This window comes from Poecile atricapillus, chromosome 5 (assembly GCF_030490865.1).
Source record: "Poecile atricapillus isolate bPoeAtr1 chromosome 5, bPoeAtr1.hap1, whole genome shotgun sequence".
In the NCBI taxonomy this organism is placed as follows: domain Eukaryota; kingdom Metazoa; phylum Chordata; class Aves; order Passeriformes; family Paridae; genus Poecile; species Poecile atricapillus.
In genome coordinates this window covers 10,178,898-10,194,775 of record NC_081253.1, presented here as the reverse complement: position 1 = coordinate 10,194,775, position 15,878 = coordinate 10,178,898, and the positions used below count along the sequence as shown (strand labels likewise).

At 39.9% G+C, this 15,878-nt stretch overlaps 1 protein-coding gene across 4 annotated transcripts; it reads right to left on the bottom strand.

Annotated features, from left to right (window-relative positions):
- Positions 1 to 232: 232 nt before the first annotated feature.
- Positions 233 to 10,363, bottom strand: CCDC14 (coiled-coil domain containing 14). 4 transcript variants are annotated; one of them, XM_058840423.1, is made up of 13 exons: positions 10,309 to 10,363; positions 9,261 to 9,316; positions 8,719 to 8,782; positions 7,949 to 8,021; positions 7,714 to 7,854; positions 6,462 to 6,701; positions 6,278 to 6,372; positions 4,783 to 5,359; positions 4,102 to 4,243; positions 3,475 to 3,554; positions 2,802 to 3,020; positions 2,584 to 2,716; positions 233 to 1,490 (listed from the first exon to the last, which is right to left on the bottom strand). In XM_058840423.1, the coding sequence occupies exons 1-13, from the start codon at positions 10,339 to 10,341 to the stop codon at positions 518 to 520; spliced, it is 2,826 nt and encodes a 941-aa protein (XP_058696406.1). In that variant the 5' UTR covers positions 10,342 to 10,363; the 3' UTR covers positions 233 to 517. The 4 variants fall into 4 exon arrangements, with proteins under 4 accessions (XP_058696406.1, XP_058696407.1, XP_058696409.1 ...); XM_058840424.1 differs by having other exon boundaries at positions 4,783 to 5,344; positions 10,309 to 10,348; XM_058840426.1 differs by lacking the exon at positions 9,261 to 9,316.
- Positions 10,364 to 15,878: the final 5,515 nt, after the last annotated feature.

Genomic DNA, 15,878 nt, shown 5'->3' with positions numbered 1-15,878 from the left:
TGGTGAGTAAAAAAAGATTGCTTCATATATTTCATAGGACATATCAAACACTAAAAATCCCATATTGATGGTTACCTTTGTTTTTGGAATAGAATGATCCTGACTTAACAACTGTAACTCTTAGTATTCCTGCAGAACTGCTCTGTAACTAGCTCCTCCTTGGCCTCTACCTGTGGAACCTCTTGCTCATGTACAGCACCTTACAATAGTTCTTTGGGGAAGGAAAAAAAACCCACAAGTAAACAAGTACATTTAATTTTGCAAGTAAAGAGGATAAAACTAAGTCATAATTAAAAAAGCCATTTCTATTTTTTATAAAAAGCCAGTTATTTCAAGTGGTACACATCAACGGGAACAGCACCACAGTCTAATGAGGAACAAATTCTATCCATAATTGAAACAGCTAGGAACAAGTTGTTAATACAAGTTGTATACAAATATACATATCAGTACCATACTTAATATACTTCAGAAAAAATTTATCCAAATAGCTATAGCCCATTTTGCTTTCTCATACTCATTGTTTCCTAATGTTACTTTGCAGAGTCCTTTGTAACCTGGCTATGTTGGCATCCAAGGCTGCTAAGCTATTTTTAAAGTCTTCTTCATCTCGAGAAGTAAATGTTGAGAAAGAAGATGCACTCCAGTCAGACCTCCCTGAGAAATCATCAAATGAAATGCAACTAAAATCAGCTGCTTTACTGCCTGTTTTCTGAGAAATCCTTGGAAATGGCATCGATGCATGAGGGTATGTACCAGGCTGAGGCTGGTCTGGTTTATCCATGAAATCTTTTGCAGCCCCACTTGGAATGCCTCTTGGTCTCACTTGGACTTTGTCTCCTTCTGGCTTTGCTTTTTCCCCTGTAACTTCAAGTGTGTTTTCCACACTGTTTTTCACACTGTATCCAGCATTTAATTTATCCAGTAGAGCTGGATCCTCACATCCATACTGCTGCACAGAGCTTGGAAGCTCACAGTGGTAATCCAGCCTCTGACAAGCCCCTCTGCTCTGGGGTAGCACACTGCTTTTTCCAGAGACTGACTGCTGTTTTTTAGAGGCACTGCTAGTCAGTGGAATATAAATTGTCTCATCCAACTTGGTTTGATCATCTAGTAAAGTTCCAGAATCACTCCCTGTTTCTGCATCTTGCTTCAATGGAGCTGGTGGTCCTTTGGGAGCTGAAGTTCGTTCTTCTGTGAGTGTACTGTTAATTTTACTTCCTTCAGCAGCAAACTTTTCATAGGACAGATTTTGCATTTCTACTTCTCCAATTTTATTTGGGAATTGAAGATCCGTATCTATCAAAATATGATCCATTTCTAATGTTTTAAGGTAAGTCATTACTGAAGTACTCCCAGGAAACAGCTCAGGTTGCATCTGCTTTTCATGGTCTTCCAAAAGAGACTTTGAGAGAGCTTTTTCAGGTTTGGGTCTGACACTGTCCCCTGTGAGGTCAGACAGAAGCTTGGCCATGCTGCCCTGCAAAGTTCTGTTAGGGTAAAATCAACCAAACAGATTCAAAATCAGTCACTAAAAAAAAATTAGTTAAAAACTTTTCTATAGAAACAAAACATTAGATTTATCAGGCTGTGGCAAAGTTGCAGTGCACTTTCTAGACAGTGTTATAAAATGCAGTACAAATGTGAACCAATTCCAAGTTTTCTGAATTCTTCTTCAGTTCACTGTAGCTAAAAAGTAACAAAAATGGCACAACCCAATGAAGCTCTCCAGATTATTCCTGGTGTACATGCTTTGAGCAGCACAAGATGAAATAAATCAATGCCAAGAAACTGTTACAAAGCAGATAGAAGCAGTTACCAAAATCACTAAGAAAGGTTTTCTAAATAATTCTTCCCATTGCATCAAAATAAAAAAAAACCCAAAACATAATAAAAGAAAAAATTCTTCTATCTTTCTGCTTTTTCCATCAGAAGAGATGAACGTTTAGATGTTTATGTCTCTGGCATATACACACACACGTGTAATGTGACATCATTCTACCACCACCTGGTGGTCAGCACAGCAGTCACAGCAGTGTCTAACATTCTACTCAAGAATTTGAAATGTCTATTCAAAATATTCTGCTGTTCCAATCAGTCCCAACTATAAACATGACAGACAAAAGCTTTGTTTCTTCTTCACAACATACCTGAAGCAATTATATACACACCGCTACGCATCTGCAAAAACCTATTTGTATCTCCCAGCCTGCCACAATTTTCAGCATAAAAGAGCAAGATTAAGTAAATTCACAGCAATAGTTCTTACTGGCAGATCTGCTATTAGGAGTTAAGACTTCACATAAGTTATGGAAGATAGTATTTTACTTTACCACAGAACTCAAGTTACAGAATATGACAACTCTGTTTTAAAACAAAATTATAGCAACATTGTAACCAAAAGAACTGCAAGAAGAAGCTTTAGTTTATGAGACCTCCTACCACCAAGATACTAAGAGTATAATAATCCACAGGATGAAAAAAAAAAAACCCAAAACCTCAAGGAATAAGAAAGAAGAAAGATTTTTAAAAAAGAAAAACAATGCCAGGAGCTAAAAAAAAAAAAAGCTTAGCCAATAGTACCTGGTTAGTTCCCTCAATCTCTTAACTTCTGCATCACGCTGACGTAACGTTATGCCCAAAATCTTATTTTCTTTCTCCGAAGCTTCCAGCTTAAACTGAAGGCTCTTCACAGTTCCTAATGCCTCTTCCACTTCTGAAATGCCAACAAGAACTTACATAATTGTTTCTTTTAACTTTTAAAATACTAAACAAAGAATAACCAAATTGAAAACACGCACCAATCTTGAGCTTGGTGGAATGAATGTCATAATGCTGTTTGTTTTCTAGCAATTCTTCTTCTTTATCTTGAATACCTTTTCCAAGATGTTTATTTTCTTCTTTCTGACTTTCTATTATTTTCAGTAGTTCCTCATTTTTAGCCTGCAGTGAATCAAGGCCTTTCTGCGATTCTTTTAATTGACTCTGGAGCATCATATTCAAGGACTGCAAAGAAACCACTACCAAAAGTAAAACATAAAATGTTTATGTGTTTTGTGTGGTAGCTTGAATTTCTAAACCAAACTTTAAGTTTTTAAATAATCTTGGTAATATGAATATATGAATTTTGGTTACAGATAGAAGGGTTTTGGGTTTGTTGGTTTTTTTTTTTACAGCAAGATAAAGCTCAAGCTTTCTTCTTAATTATTTAATCAACGATCTTCATTTTAAGAGGTATATAAGGAAAAATAACCTGCTTGGCAGCTAAAGAGCCAAATCCTACTATGTGGAGTCCAAAGAAGCCCAACAGTCCATGCAAATGCAGTTGCAGTATTAGACCCACTTCGTTCAGCTAGTACTAAAGGGCAAAATACATACAGATGTCTAAAACTACAGATATATAAATTAAAAATATCTTTTGCAATAAAGATTTAAAAAATATGCCCCTATCAAGCAACATTATTGGTACTTTACATTCATAGCTGCAGCTCTGTCCAGATGTCTTCTCACTGCTTTCTTGTTCCCTAAGTTGCTGGTTTAATATTCTTAGTCTCCTAAATGTGAATTGTGAAAAAGCACAAATTCAGTAATATTAGAATACACTCAGAAGGACTGCACTGTAAATTAGTTTGGTGAGAAGTTGCTTTTGAGAATTAAATGCTAGGGAATATTTCAGAAACATAAAGAATAATAACACCTTCTTACATTCTGGTACTTCTTCAACACAAAATACCCTTTCCAAGTATCTGGTAAATATCTGAAGTAAATCTGATGTAAATTCTGTCCAGTTATGTGAGAACCCCCTGACATGAGAGACACTTTTGCATTTGAGAATAAACTACAAAAAGAATATGAGCAGGCTAACTATCTTGATAGTGCAGTTTTAGAGTGATGCATTGATGTAACTCATGCTACTAATATACCAAAGGCATGCTGTGTTAATTATTGCTTTTTAGAGTCTATGGCCTTAGCAGCATGCTTTCTAATTCAAAAATATTGCAGACAAGAAGGGAAGAGCCTTAACAAAGGCAATTTTAGCCAGAGCAGTTAAAGATGCTTTAGATGCAGCTGTGGTAAGCACAGGCTCACAAAGCTCCCCACCTGCGCAGCTGGGCATTCTCACTCCGCAGAGGCTGCAAAGCCAGAGCTATTTCAGCTTGGATATTTGTACTTCCCACTACAGCTGGCAGCAGTGATATAGAGTCTTCTATTTCACTCATCAACCTCAGCATTTCTGAGTCACCTGCAAGAAGCGAGGGAAAAAAGAGAGTCCATAAACCTATATATCTGTAATATAACTAGTGTTTTACATGTGATTAAGCAATCTGCAAAGTGATTTAATAGTGATTTAATAGTATCAGGGTTTTTTTTCCCTCCAAGAAAACTTCATCTTTAACTCTATTTATTTAAAGTTGTTAAGCTTGAGTATGAAAACTATGCTTCACATCCTCAGTAAAATACAACTCACCATCTCTCCAACCAGCCTTGGTGGGACTGCTATTGCAATCTGTCCACACCAGGAACCTTCTCAGGGGAAAGCTCTCTATACGAAATAGCAACAACCTTTATCTTGCTGACATGATAATATTAAAATATTACAAAAATAAATTAATACTTATCCAGAGTGAATCCTTAAGGATTTACAGTTGTGAAAAACCACAGTAAGATGTCAAACATTATCTGACACATACAACTTCCAGAAACTGAAGTGCTCACTCCTTTCATCGAGCTCTTGTGTTATTTGTGTGTAATGACTCTACTGCACAATGAAAATGTCCTCACCTTGATCTATTACCAGCGCTCTGAGCTCACCCATAAGATACTTTATAGTCCTAACTTTATGGGCTGTTTCTTCTGGACTTTCCTTTCTAGATTTTAGAACTTTCCTCACATAACTTGTCTTACAGCTTGTATCTTTCACTGGAGACACGTCAAGTACATTCAATTCATCTTCTTCACTGACCATGTCCTCACTGTGCTCTTCAGGAGTATCCTCCTCTGTGTCACATGAGCCATCATGTTTTGCCGGACAGTGATGATGGCCCCTCTGTTCAGTCCTGCCATTCAGGATTTCATTGGATTGTAACAGGGCTTGTATGCACCACATCACATCTGCTTCTTTCATCTGCTGCTCTTGGCTTGGGGCCATCTCTCTGGCAGAGGATGTTGGGATCAAACCAGGCACTGAAGGGGTTGATGCTGCAGGTGCTGTACAAGGGATCACACCAGGAGGAGCAGTTCCAGACTGTATTTGTGCAGCAGCAGCAGCAGCAGAAACCACTGGGCAAACCACAGGTCCTCCCATCGCCGGCACACATTCATTGGCACTCTCTACAGGAGCACCCTGCATAAAAATATTCTAATTCAACAAAAAATTAACATGATTTTTAATCTTTAGGAAAAAAAACAATAAACAGCACCACCCTTATCTGACTCAATGAAGACTTGTTCATTCTTTGCTAATTATAAGAACAACTGCAAATTAATAATGGAATAATTTTCCTGTATAATAAGGAGCACTTAAAATGCAAGTCTGATTTAGATTACCTTTATCTTAAATGTTATTGGCAACATTAAAACACAGTTCTTTTACAACTGTTCTGTAATGAAAAAAAAATCAGTAGTTTCTTGAATCCAAGCAGAACAGGGAAGAAAAGAAATATAATGCACAACACTGTTACCTTTCAGTATTTTAAGTAGATGAACTTTAAAGTCAAGGTCCTCACCAGCTATACATGTACTGCCTGCAGATGGAAGGTAAGTCTACACACTCAAGGTGGATTCAAGCCCTTTACCACATTTCCTGAGGTGGCAGCTGGTATTCTCCATCATCTCTATTCTATACCCTGAAATACACAGGCTTTTTAACATGTGCCTCTAAGATAATGTCTGAAGAAATAATTGCCTTGACCATTGGCAGGGAGACCTCCATATGATTTATGAGTTCTTTTCTCAGGAGTTGGTTAATGACCCTAGTGTGCATTACTGAGAATGCAATTAACAGTAATCAATTTCCTGCACTTTCCATGTTTGCTGTCCATTACAGAATTCCCCAGGAAGAAGCAAGCAGCCAGCTGAAATGCCCCTAATTTCATTTTTTGGTGTCTACATAAAATGTGTTTTGAATAGCACTGTTTTCGCTATGCATCACTACCGTTTGAAATACACAATTTTTTTAAAGGAAAATTATTAGGAAAACTGACACAAGGAAATGTATAAATAAATAGGCAGTGCTAATTCAGTGTTTATTGATAGTGAGAATCAAACTTTTACTTACAGAATGAGTGGATAAAGGATTAGCTGAATGCTGCAGGGACAGTGCTGATGTGGAGGTAGGTAACTGGTAATTCAAAGCTGTAACATTTTGACATCCTAAAAGAAAACAACACTCATAGATCAGGGCAATGTGGGAAAAACTCATGCAGTTAAATAGTCAACTCTACATTAATACATCCACTAACCCTGGTTTGAGGTAGGACAAGGAGTTACAGCAGGAGTTTCATTACTCTTCTGTGTGGGTTGGCCAGTTAGCAGAGACATCTGGGTTTGCACATGCTCATACAGTTTCTGATACACCCCAGGAGAGTGTTCACTGCAAGGCACATGAATTGATTGAACCATCTGATTCTCTGCTGCACTGGAAAGTTCCTTCTCAGTAGGAAGTGGGGTAGATGAGGCAATTTTTCTATTTAATATTGGCACTGTAGAGGAAGAAAGAATAAAGAACTCCAGCTGAAGTTGCCTTGTCTTCTTGATCTACACAAACCCATTGTATTGTCTGGCAGATTCTGGAAGGCTCTCTTGAAAACAGAAACAACGATCCTATGGCCCAGGATTCCAGTCAGATTTTGATTCTCCAGCAAATGAATCCATCATTTTTTTCCTCCAGGTAGAGCAACCTTAACCAGTTGGACAGGCAGCTGTCCTTGAAGGGAGCACAGGGACTTAATCCTACAGAAGGTCAGTTCTAAAATGCAATTCTTAAAATCTCTGCTTAGGTATAATTAAAACTCTGTAATTTTACAGTGCTGGGAAGATTAATCAGCTACATGTTCACTTCTTACAATTCCCAAAGGGCATTCTGCTACACAGCTGACTACAGGCCCCACTCACCTACAGGATTAGAAAATGCATAGAAGAAAGAGGGTGCAGAGAGGCAGAAATGATAATAAATGAAATATTTCCCCTGGGAACAACTCAGCTGACAGCACTCCATCTATCTTTCCATTCAAGTAATTTGGCCACTAAATCATTTGAGGTCTTGTTTCTAGCCCCACTTCCCTATTTCCACAAATCCTTCTTTCAGAAAAGCCAGGCTGGACACTGAACTTCAGACCAGTTTCTAGCTGTGGATCCTAAATTGAGACCAAGCACTGCAATGCTTCCTATCCAAGAGAAATAGGGAAAGGGTATTATCAGTCTCCTCCATACTTCCTACCAGATAAACCTGATGATGTTGGTACTTGTAAAAACACTCAACTTTCTTCCTTGTACTTGAAGTTCAAACACTTGTGAATTTCAGTAATTATTTAGTAAACATTTAAGGTTTCTAAAAAGAAATAATAGATTCTTTTGTGGATCCAACTCTGGATGAACCTGTGACAAATGGCAACAATTATTTGAAGCCACACTGAATCTCACTAAGTTGAGAAATCTTTCAATGTTGTTTGAATAAAAAAAAAAATTAAATCAAGCCTAAGAAAGTCCACTTACCAATTTCTTTTTGGACAGGGGCAGGAGTAATGATTCTTTTTAACCCTTTCTTCTTGGAAGTATTTCCTTTGGTTAGAAATGGCTTGGAAGTAAATTTACAGGTAGCTGTTTTCCCAGGTTGTTTACTGACAGTCTCCCTTCCTAGTATTAATTGAAAGAAAAAGGGCTCAACAAAACAAATCAAGAGAGTATTACAAAACCTAGAAACATAACTTGTGCTTTCAATAGGTACAACCTGTAGCTTCCTTTTGTAAGATATTCTTCAGTAAAGCTGCACAATGGTCAAGTCCATTCTGAATAGTATCAACCTGCACAAAGAGCACTGCAGTTAGTAAACAAGTACCACTGTTTTCTTTCAGTACACCAAGATGCTGTTTTAGAGCTGTGTACCCCAATCTGCCACCTGACAAAGAACAACTCATAACCAAAAAAATGTATCATTGCCCATGTACTACTTTGCAATTACATGGAAGTTTGCAAACACACAGATTCTGCAAAATAACTAAATTGCACTGTTGCATCCATGTCCATTTGCTGGATTTTACATTAATTACATGTATTTTTTTATTCTTAGTCCCATGTACAGTTAAACAATTATCTACAGCCTAATTGTATTTTGGAGACAACTGGCTCAGGAGTACACAAAACCAGTACTGCAGCACTGACTCAGTGCTACTTCTTCTTTTCAGCACAAAAACCTAACAAGGACAGCTGCCCTTCTGCAAGGGCCAGCCCTTGTCCATAAGCAGCTTATCTGTGTTTGCAAAATGTATCCTGTGCCTTGAGGAGATCTGTCAGAGCCAAACACTGCACACAAAGCCCATTTGCTCCCATCTGCAAGATGCAGTACAGACACTCTTCCTTGCCTTGCAGGAGCAATTTCAGGTTAAGATGCAAACTAATCAGGAGCTAAATTAATCTGGCTTTCTTATGCGACTCAAGGTATTCCAAGTTCCCTTCTATTTAGATAACAGGGATGACTGTGTTAAAGAGCCATTTAATTACCTGATTGTCAGATTCAGTGGAATAGAATTTGGCATCAGATTGGCATTCTTTCCTTAAGCCAAACCTAAAAAATTGAAATTTACTGTTTATACCACCTCCTTAATGGGAAACAAAGTAAAAAAAACACTCTTACTTTCATTCAAAAATAGCAAGCAAAACAGTATTAATTTTATCATGAAACAAAATAACCTTCTCTTTCTGAAAATTTTGCATGGCTGCAACAAACATGTTAAGCAGATAATAACAGCTTATGTCAAAGAAGAATTCAGTCTCCACTCAACAGTCTTACATATAGCTAGTAATTACATAAATTCAGTCTTTCATAAATAAAACATGCAGAGTGAAATCTCTATTTTTATATGTAAAATTTCTATTCAGTTTCTGCCTCTCTGATCATAGGGTACTTAGAACCTTTCAGCTTAAAATGTTTTATATATACATACAAGGATTTTTAGTTCAATTGTCAGGCATGACAAGTATAAGGCTCCCAAATGCTCACACATACACTCAATTTTAAACAGTATTAGTAAAAAAGGTCTTACTGATTTCTTCCATTTGTTAGTTTAACTGCTCCTGACAGCCTTCCAGAAGACAGAGCCTGTTGATTACAGAAATACACTTTGATTTTCACAAAGTATTTTTACAACACTTCCAAGAACTTTTGCCAAGGTTCAAGGGGCATCAGTTCAAGGGAAGTTACAGCTCGCAAGTCAAGGGGGCAACTGCTGCCAGAAGAGCCCGAGACTTGTGGGTTTCATTTCACAAAACATATCTTGACAACAGGATGCTTTGTTAATTTCCACAGCATTCTACAGACACAGACACTTAAGGGCTCTCCAAGAGCTGATGGACAAATGTTATTCAAATAGAAACCATGCTTGATAAATACAGACCTGAACTGTGGGGATTTTAAGAATCATCTATGGCCAGAGCACACAGCACAGAAACACAGTCACAGAATCACATCATGGGTGAGGCTGGAAGGGACCACAGTGGCTCAAGCAGGGCCATCCCAGAGCACATGGCAGAGATCTGCATCCTGACCTGTTCCTGAATATCTCCAGTGAGGGAAACTCCACACCCTCTCCGGACAATCTGTTCTTCCTCGTGTTCAGGTGGAACTCCCTGTGCATCGGTTTCTGCCCACCGCCTATTGTGTCCTATTGCTCGGCCTCACCGAGCAGAGCCTGGCTCCATCCTCCGACACCCCCCTTTATTCATACACATGGGGAAGGTCCGCTCTCAGCCATCTCCTCCCGAGGCTCAACACCCACAGCCCCTTCAGCCCTTCCTCGTAAGGGAGATGCTCCAGACCCCACTGATTCTCGCTGCCTTCCTCTGCAGCCTCTCTAGGAGCTCCGCGTCTCGGCGGAGAGACAGGCCCAGACCCGCACACGGCGCCTCAGGACCACCGTCAGGTGGCTGCGGTGCCAGCCGGCCTCGGAAGGCCCCACCTCGCGCAGGAGTCGTTACATGGACGGCGGGGAGGATTCCCCGACGCCCCCTCAGCCCCTCCGAGCACACTCGGGCCCTGGCGAGGAGGCTCCGCGCAAGAACCGACCCCACCCGTTCCCCCCGGCCCGCACGCACCTTGCGGGGCCGCGCAGCCCCCGGCGCAGCCATGGCTCCGGCCCGGCCCCGCCCACGTCCGCACCGCCCCCGCCAGCCGCGGCCAATCACCACCCGGTCCGACCGTGAGGGGCGGGGCTGACGCAGGGGGCGGGGATAACGACCCCGCCTCGCGGCGCGCCGGCGGCTGCGGGCGCGGGAAGGGGAAGGAGGGGAGGGAAGCACCGGGGCCGGGGATTGGCGGAGAGCGGGAGCGGAGTAGCCAATGGGAGACGAGAGGGGGAAAGGGCGGGGCTAGGGCGGGCCGTGAGGGGAGGTGGGTGCCCGGCCTCGCCCCGCCGCTCCATGAGGGAACGGCCCCTCCGGAGCCAGGAGTGCTCGGCTGGCTGCTGTTCTCCGGCGACATGGGCTCCGTACACCCGTAAAATAAGTGGAAAACCTGCTGGTCACAGAGTCACAGAGTCAGTCGGGTTGGGAGAAACCTCCCTGCTCCTCGAATCCTGCCTGTGACCGAACTCCACCATGTCTGCCAGACCCTGGCACTAAGTGCCACTCCCAGTTTTTCTTAAACACTTCCCAGGGTTCGCTACTTTACCACATCTCTGGGCAGCCCATTCCAATGTCTAATCACCCTTTCAGCGAAGAAATGCTCCTCGTGTTCAGCCTGAATCTCCCCTGGCGCAGCTCGAGTCTCTGTCCTCTGGTCCTGCCTGGCCCTTCTGGGCCTGCCTGTGCAGCCGCAGGGACACCGGGGTGAAGCAGGCTGGCATGGGAAAGGAGCTGCTGGATCGCGGTGTGCACGCTGAATCCATCGGTTCTTGGATCTGCACCCTGGCTCCCAGCTTGTTAAACCTTCCGGTGCGTTCCCAGAGAACACCCGTGTGCGCGGATCATCGAGGGTTGTGCCTCAGGCTCCACACTCAGAGCCACACAATGGTTATCACTGGCATATCAGTATTCCGCATTTCCTCGCTTTTATTAGCTGAATAAATAGACCTCGTGAACACACAGAATTGGAAGCAATTACATTAACTCAGGCTGAAAATGTGGTTGCGTTACTGTGCTATAAAAACTACTGTAGCAGAAGTGTATATAAATATTCAACATCTCTGCTCTCCCAATGTGTAAATTGTGTTGTTATTACCATGTTCACATTCACGCTGAAACTATGACAAACTTGAATTAAAAATACATTGGGAAGATATTTATCATCTTGTCAAGAAAAACCCCAAAGAAAACAGTAACTGAGAAGGGTTTTCTGGCAGGAATTTGGGGACTGCTTCAGTTCTTCTCTTTGGAAAATTAAGAATTATAAGAACACCATAATATAACAGCTGAAGGAAGGAATATAAACTAGAAAGATAAAAAATATATATATATAAAAAAGCTGAAAAATATATGTGGCAACCACCAAATTACAGCCAGAACCATTGGTATCCTTTCCTCTTAAGGTAGTTTCTGGAAGTTTATGGATTAGTTCTCATTCAACTGATAGATGTGGGTGCAATATTTAAATAAGGAAGAAATATTCCAAGGTGTTTAGTAACAGGTGACGTAAAAAACCCAATCCCCCCCTCATCCCATCCTTTGGTTTGAAGGCACACAGATCAGCCAGCACTTCATTTTTATTCATGCGAAGGAAAATGAATACAGAAAGCTATCAGGTCCCATTCTTGCCAACTGAACCATTTTGAAACTACAGATGAAGCAGCAAGATCGTCTTATAAATAATTTTTAAAAATTCAACCACAAGGATTAAAAAATGCATAAGTAATTAAAATTCTCATGGTCACAGAGCTCCAAGCAGTCACTCTTTAAAGACAAGAACAAGCTGTTATGAGACTCATGGTATAACTGCAAGGGTTTTCCGCAGTGTATGCTGAGCAGAGAGTCAGCCATCAGAAAATGGATACCTTTTCTGACTTACTTATGTTTCTTTATTGAAACATATCACTGAATATCTCTGGACCTGTCTGGTTGTTATGGTAAAACAGTGATTAAAAAAATAAAATTCTTCTTTGCTTTACATACTGAAATGCTTCAAAATCATGAGCTGCATTCATACATGATATGATATTGTTACTCATATTTATCATAAAGATATCTTTCAGAGAAAAAAATTAATTCCATTTAGTGAAACCATTTTTATCTTTTCCTCCTGTTTGACAGATAAATAACATTCCTCAGACAGTTCCAGGACATGATTTTGAATATGGCCGAGGCCTTTGTGAAAGAATACTGACAATCTTCCAGGTTTCACCCCTATTTGGTGTAGAAATAATTCTAATGTCAATCAGAAATGAAGAAAAAAACTGGGAAATGTGAGATAAATAAAAAGCATAGTATATGTGGAAAAAAAGACTCATATCAGTAACCAAGGAAGAGCTGCCTGAATGATGAATAATTAAAACATACATGTGGTTGTATTTGCAATCTTAATGCTTGAGGTGCTGTCCATATTGCATGAAGCATCACTGAAAATAACAAAAAGCTTGTTCTTACCCTAAATTATTTACAGAGTGAGTTGAAACACCAGGGTCTTACAGAAAACTGTGTACAAGACTGATGTGCTTAATAATGATGAGGAAATATACAGAGAACACAAGCTTTTGAGGAGCAGAGATCTTTGAGGGAGCAATTCTCAGATGAAATAAAACAATGCTCTTTTGTTGCAGGAAGGAGAGAAAGCAAAGAAAATGAAGCTAATAAAGGCAGAAGAGTGAGAGAAGGCACTTATCAATCAATCAATCAATCAATCAATCAATCAAGTTTCATCAGAAAATGGGTCTTTTCCAGTGCCTACCTAAGAAAACCAAGGCTAGTTCACATTCAGTGTAAGTCTGAAAGTCTCTTACTACCGCTACTAACAAGTTCTAGCAATGTAATTAAATACTAACCTAAGCATGACTGAGCACCAGCACAAAGTAATATTAAGCTTTCTTCTCAGCAGATTACGACCAAAAAGTTGTGTGGACTTAACAAGGGAGCATTTCATAAAATAAGGAGCTTCTTATAAGACAAGAAGGCCAAGAATAACAGTGATTATTGTTTGACACTATTTTGGTAGTTCTCCAAGTCCCTGTAAGTGTAGAATTAGGGAATAAATCTACAACTTGGCTAACAGAAAGCAAATTAACAGATTTTTGTCTATTCACCTATCCTTCAATCTACATAGAGCCAACAGAAAAGAAAAGGTGAATAGCAATGAACATGTAGCTAAGAAAGCAAACTTTGTTTCTCAAAGTCAGGCTTAAGGGATGTCTTGACCAAAGTGAAATATTATTAGAGGAAGCAGAAATTTAATAGAGAATATTTCAGTTGGCTAGGTAGAGATACAATGAGGAGGTTAAGATTGATATATTATGGCCCTTATAATTGTGATGCAATTATAAAAGAGGTTTCAAGACAATCTACACTAGATTTTCAGTGTCTCAGTCCAATTTCAATCATGCATAGTGAAAGCTACGGCAGGACTTGCTGCATTGAGACCTGTCGTCTCAGTGGATCACAAAGCCTGTCATCACATTTTTATAATCTGATGTCTTTGGAATCAATGTGTCTATAAACCAGGAATTTCTTCTTGGTATTATGCAAACATAGAGGGCAAAAAATAACTGGCTTTGGTCTGTCTGCCCTCATTTAACTGAAGGATCTTATGTAAAGCACATTAAATGCTCGTCATAATGAGAAGTTTTTACCAGGACGAGATCAGAATGGTGTTATGGTTTGTAGGAGACATCAATAAGAGTGGAGCTGTTATGACCTTTCTGAGCTGATGTCACACCCAGGGGTGTCACACCCTGGCTGCTCAGAGAGCAGGTGACACGGTGCTGGCAGCAGGTGACACTGTGCTCACACAGGACTGCTGCAGGAGGCTTGCCTCCCACGAGATGGCGGCACGGGCACATGAAATAATTCGCTCTGTGCTGAACCTGAAAGGGACTTGGAATTTCCATGCGGTAAGTCCACGCACATTTTGAGTTAGAGAATTCCACCGATATTTCATATAATCTTTGTCACAACTTGTCTTTTCAGGCAATCTTACTGACAAGAGTAATATTTTGTTAGTGAAAATGTGTGGAAACAGTAAATTTTACCTAAAGCACTATTTGTTTATTGCTCTACTAAATATAAAATCTGCTGTAATATGAAACTGATCTTTAAAACCACATAGAAAACTTTGACAGCATGCAAGTTTAATAGCAGATCTCGAATCTGATGAGTTTAGGGGGAAAACAAACTCTTAACGACAGATTAATTTCTCAGATATTCATTTTCTTTCTAAGTTATGAAAAGAAATGAAACAATAGAGGAATAGCAAATAAAATATCTGAACAGAATTGTCTCTAATTAGAGTGTTTGTTCAAATTTCCCATAAGGCAGGTTTTGGAACTAGAACTAGCAGTGAGAGTATTGAGGGCAAAAGTCAATGAAGTTGGTCCCACCAAGGCTAAATCCTGTAACTTATTGTTTTAGGAGAAAATTCATAGATAAGCAAGTTATAGTATCTAAGAGACTTAAAAATAATGTACTTGTGTTGCAAACAGCAGAGCTTTAACCACAAATTTATTCTTGAAGCTGAGCTTACATTTGAGCTGTACCAGACCATTCAGATGATCTCAGGGGCTCCCTTCCAAGAAGAATGATTCTGTGACTCTGATTCAAAACCTTTTTCTTCTACTTTTTTTTTTCCTTCACATCCACTTTTGATTATCTCAGTGAAATCTGTTGCCTTGCTCACATCCATGGCCTAACCTCATCTGAATTTAAAGTTTTTGTCTGGGAAATAAAGCTGTCTATACTGATACAAAAACAGTGCTATACCAAGTTCTCTGTTAATCCTCCTCATGGAGCCACGTAGAAATTTTGAGACTATGTATGTAAATTTGTGCCCAGCTGTGCTAAATTGGATGAGTGAGAAGTCCTTTCCTAAGATGAGCAGTGAATTGATCACACCAATACCTGTAACTAGTCACATCAGCACCACAACCTGGTTGTTTTCCACTGATAAGAGAAATTCCCAAATCCATTTTCCTCTCTCTGTTGAGTAAAAGTTAAAATAATTTAAGAAGTCGCACATTTAAGTGCTGTGAGAAGGATGTAGGTAATTTTCTGAATCCATAGTGAAACCCATGACTGTATTTCCTGTGTTGTCAGCATGAAGTGATAAGCTTTTAAATTCTGGTTTCTTGAGGATATGTGAGAAGACTGCAGTTTGCTTTCCGTACGTATTGACTATCAATTACTATTAGATCCAAACCCATTACCTGCCCTTTGGTTTTCTTAGTAACTGAAAACACATGTTGTGATACTGATTTCCCTTATGTTCTTGGGTTTCTTTGACAGAGACTGCCTCAGTATGAGGTAGTGTGGAAAGATGCTGATGTTTCCTTTGACACAAGAAGTTTGCTCCAGTTTTCTACAATAGCCACACAAAATCAGAGTGGGGAATACTAAGACAAAACCAGGATACTGGTTCAATAATCAGTCCTGGCTGCTGAGTGTTGCTTGACACAAAGGAAATCTTTCATGATCACACAGCAAAAAGGCAGAAACATCTGTAGCAAACTGTTACATGAAGCCTACAGCTT